General features: G+C 38.0%; 1 protein-coding gene across 1 annotated transcript; it reads left to right on the top strand.

Moving 5' to 3' along the window:
* The first annotated feature begins 1127 nt into the window (after window positions 1-1127).
* On the top strand, window positions 1128-2570 carry LOC131053175 (UDP-glycosyltransferase 73C25-like). The gene is made up of 2 exons (XM_059208657.1): window positions 1128-1715; window positions 1748-2570. Exons 1-2 carry the CDS (start codon window positions 1206-1208, stop codon window positions 2567-2569), a joined length of 1332 nt encoding a protein of 443 aa, XP_059064640.1. The 5' UTR covers window positions 1128-1205; the 3' UTR covers window position 2570.
* Window positions 2571-3656: the final 1086 nt, after the last annotated feature.

Here is a 3656-nt window from a genome sequence, read left to right as displayed (position 1 = left end):
AGGTTGAATATCAATGTCACATTGGTGTGCAGTTGCAATTGTAAAATATACCTAATGAAAATAGCTTATTATTTGTTCCTTCTCATCATGAATTATCAAATGACTTAAACAAGCAACATTATTTTTTATCAACTGCTTAAATGCTCATGATGTCATCTCAACAAGATCATTTTGTATATATATTCTGCAAGGTCCATAGCATGAAATATGATGGAGATATTTCATTGAAAGTTCTAAGAACTCTAGGGAAAATGTCATTTATCTTACAACCATGTCTAAATTTGGCACTGGTAATCAAATAACATATGAATGATTTCTTATCCATATTTATTAAGAACTTGATTGCATATAAAATGATACAATCAAAGTGACAATTAAATAAGATATTGATCTATTATACCTCGTGCAAGTACTAATTATTTATTTTGCGTTCCCTAATTCCCAACTCAGTTTACTAAGTAAAATCCAGCCATGCTAAGTGACAAAAACATAAAACAAGTAAAATCCAGCTGTTTACCTCAAACATGGTTGGCCAACAGGAAAATAAATAGGGGAAAGGACCTAGTAGTTGTGCACCCTAACTTCGTGCTTCTCAAAATCATACGTAGAAATTTCAAATCACTTTGATTTTTTAACAGCAGCTTACTTGGCAAGTCCCCTGCTTATAACTAAGGTTTCAAGGCCATATCATCAAATATGATGCCACATCAGCATGCTTTTTTTGCTAAGGTATCCAAAACAGCCCCCAAAAAAAGTGAGACCAATAGGTGTGCAAAAGGGGCCCCAATACTTGTGCAGTTGATGTGGCATCACATGATTGGTTACTTTTCATAACAAATGTATATTTTATTCAATTATTGGTACTTATCATACAACTATTGGTGCAAAAATTGTATAAAAGTTGAACATTAAATCAGCAAGTATGAAATATTAAATCAACAATTTCTATCACAAGAATTAGAACTACTCAACTTCTCGATCCTTTCCCTAAATGAAATAAAGTAGAAGTAAAGATCCCCACTTTTATCATTATGTCACATCACTTTTCTGTGTACCTCAGACTGATAATGGTTCACGAGTTATAATCTGAAAACTCCAAAAATTAAAAATTAAAACGTTCAATCAAATCGGACGTTAACAAGGTTGCAGGGGCGGGCTACGACTTATAGAGAAAACATCTGTTGAGCAAAGCAGGGCATATTGCAATGGCAGAAAGTAATCAAGTCGTGATGTTCCCTTTCATGGCGCAGGGCCATTTCATTCCTTTCCTCACCCTGGCCAAGGCGCTTGCCTCCCAAGGCCTCACCGTCGGTTTCCTCACCACCACTGCCTCTGCCCCCAAATTGCAATCACAGGCGCTTGGATCCTCCATTCGTTTTGTTCCTCTTTCTCTCCCGCCCATTCCCGGGCTCCCCCCTGCCTACGAAAGCACTGATGTTCTTCCCCCCCTCGAGGGCGTGTTGCTCTTTATATATTCCCACAAGCTTTCCCAGCCATTCGAAGACTGGCTTTTGCAGGTCACGGCAGAGACGTCACGGAAGCCCGCCTGCATCATAAGCGACGTTTTATTACCCTGGACAGCACAATCGGCTTCCAAATTCGGGATTCCGTGGGTGGTGTTCCACACAACAGGGGCCATGGCGGCTTCTCTTCAGCAATACCTATTTACAGATCCAGTGTCAGAAATAATAGGCGACCGCCAAATCATAGAGATCGCTCTATGAATGTGAATCTGAGGCGTTCAGAGTTGCCTCATATGCTGAGAAGCGAGTTTGCCTATTTACCTCCTGTGCTTCCCGGGATTCAGCAGGCTTATGGCTTTGCCAAAGAAAGATGCTCTGCAACGCTTATCAATACTTTTGACGGGCTCGAAGCAGAGTATGTGAAATATTTAGAGGAATCCACGGATAAGCCCGTGTGGAGTATAGCATCTCCTCTGCACAAACCCCAATTTGGGGTCGACAATGAATCGGAGTTCATCCGTTGGCTGGACACACAAAAGGAAAACTCCGTCCTTTATATCTCGTTTGGATTTCAGGGTTTTCTTTCGGAAGACCAAACGAAAGCCCTTGCCAGGGGCATTGCAGCCAGTAATCAGCCTTTTATTTGGTCGATTAAGGATCCAGTTGGAAGCCAGGTTAATTCCTGCGATTTTCTTCCCGAGGGTTTCATCGAAGAAACAAGAGACAGAGGAATGGTGATCCATGGGTGGGTTCCTCAGCTGCTAATTCTGTCCCATCCTTCGACTGCGTATTTTCTGAGTCACTGTGGATGGAACTCCACATTAGAGGGTATAAGCGCTGGAGTTCCAATGCTGGCCTGGCCCTTGATGTTGGACCAATTTGCTAAGTTCAGGCTTGGATTGCAGCTCTGTGAGGGATTTGATGCCATTACCAGTAGTTATGTTGTAGAAAACACAGTAAAGACAGCCATGACAGCGGAAATTGGAAAAGAAATGTGTCTACGCGCACTGCAAATTAAGGAATCCATTAATGAAGCGTCCTGCAAGTTAAGCGTTAAATCTTTTGTATCTTACATCCTCAGCCACGGCTTAGATGAAGATAAGTGAATTTTTTTTTATTCAGATGAAATTTATTGTAATTCCAGGGGCATAGATCTCTCCATGATCTCAGGACCATTAAAGTAATATCCTCTGGTGACTTGCTGGTGAAAGAAGAACTCGTAAATTTGTGCATCAAAATGTAACAGAGCAAAATGATATTTATGAGAGTAATATGGAATGCCAAATTAATATACTGACCATAATGAAGATGAGTAATATCTTGTTGTATGCCTTAATTTCTGCTGTCTTAACCTTTGTGTATGTTAGGATGGTGTTGTAATATAGGACTGGTCGCGAAAGGATTTTTTTAATAAATTCCTAGTAACTCGAGATTTCAACTGCATTCAATTTTTGTATGTGCGACTTTGCTATTTTATATTCCTAGTGGCAGATCAAACTACAAAAACAGAATATCACGAGATGATAATTATGAGGTAAAATCTCCTTGCAGTTGTTGCTTCAATTTATCCCCATTAAATGAGATAGATTTGAGATTTATGTAGCCTTATAATATTACATGCAAGGTTCTATGTCAATCAATTCACAATAAATCATTAAAAGTGAATTTTGTTAGTTTTGTAATCTACATATAGCCACTGCTTCTATTTATCACAACTCTTTTTTCTGGGACACATTTATTACTATAAATTTATTTTCGATATGAAAATTTTTAGATGACATGTTTTAATGGTGTGAGACATATATCTTATGGAGCATTCCCATCTCCCATATCAAATGACTTTTGTTAGTTTTTTTAATCTTCATATAGCCACTGCTAATTTTTATCACAATTGCTCTCCCTCAAACACATTTATTACCACAAATTTATTTTCGATATGAAAGTTTCCCAATGACAAATTTTAATGGTGTGAGACACATTCCCTATGGAGTGTTCCCCACCCTAAAATAGCTTATTGACTTATTAAATAATCACATAAATAAAATATATATTAGATCTTTAAAATAAAAGTTTTTTTAATATTAGAAGTTGTAATGTCCCCTACTAGGTCTAGCTTTGTTTTCCCCATAATTAATCCATCTCAACATACTTATGACTTAAACTACATTGATTAGGAGATAAACTATCTTAAAT

This window comes from Cryptomeria japonica, chromosome 7 (assembly GCF_030272615.1).
Source record: "Cryptomeria japonica chromosome 7, Sugi_1.0, whole genome shotgun sequence".
Classification (NCBI taxonomy): domain Eukaryota; kingdom Viridiplantae; phylum Streptophyta; class Pinopsida; order Cupressales; family Cupressaceae; genus Cryptomeria; species Cryptomeria japonica.
This window is presented reverse-complemented; position numbering and strand designations above follow the sequence as displayed.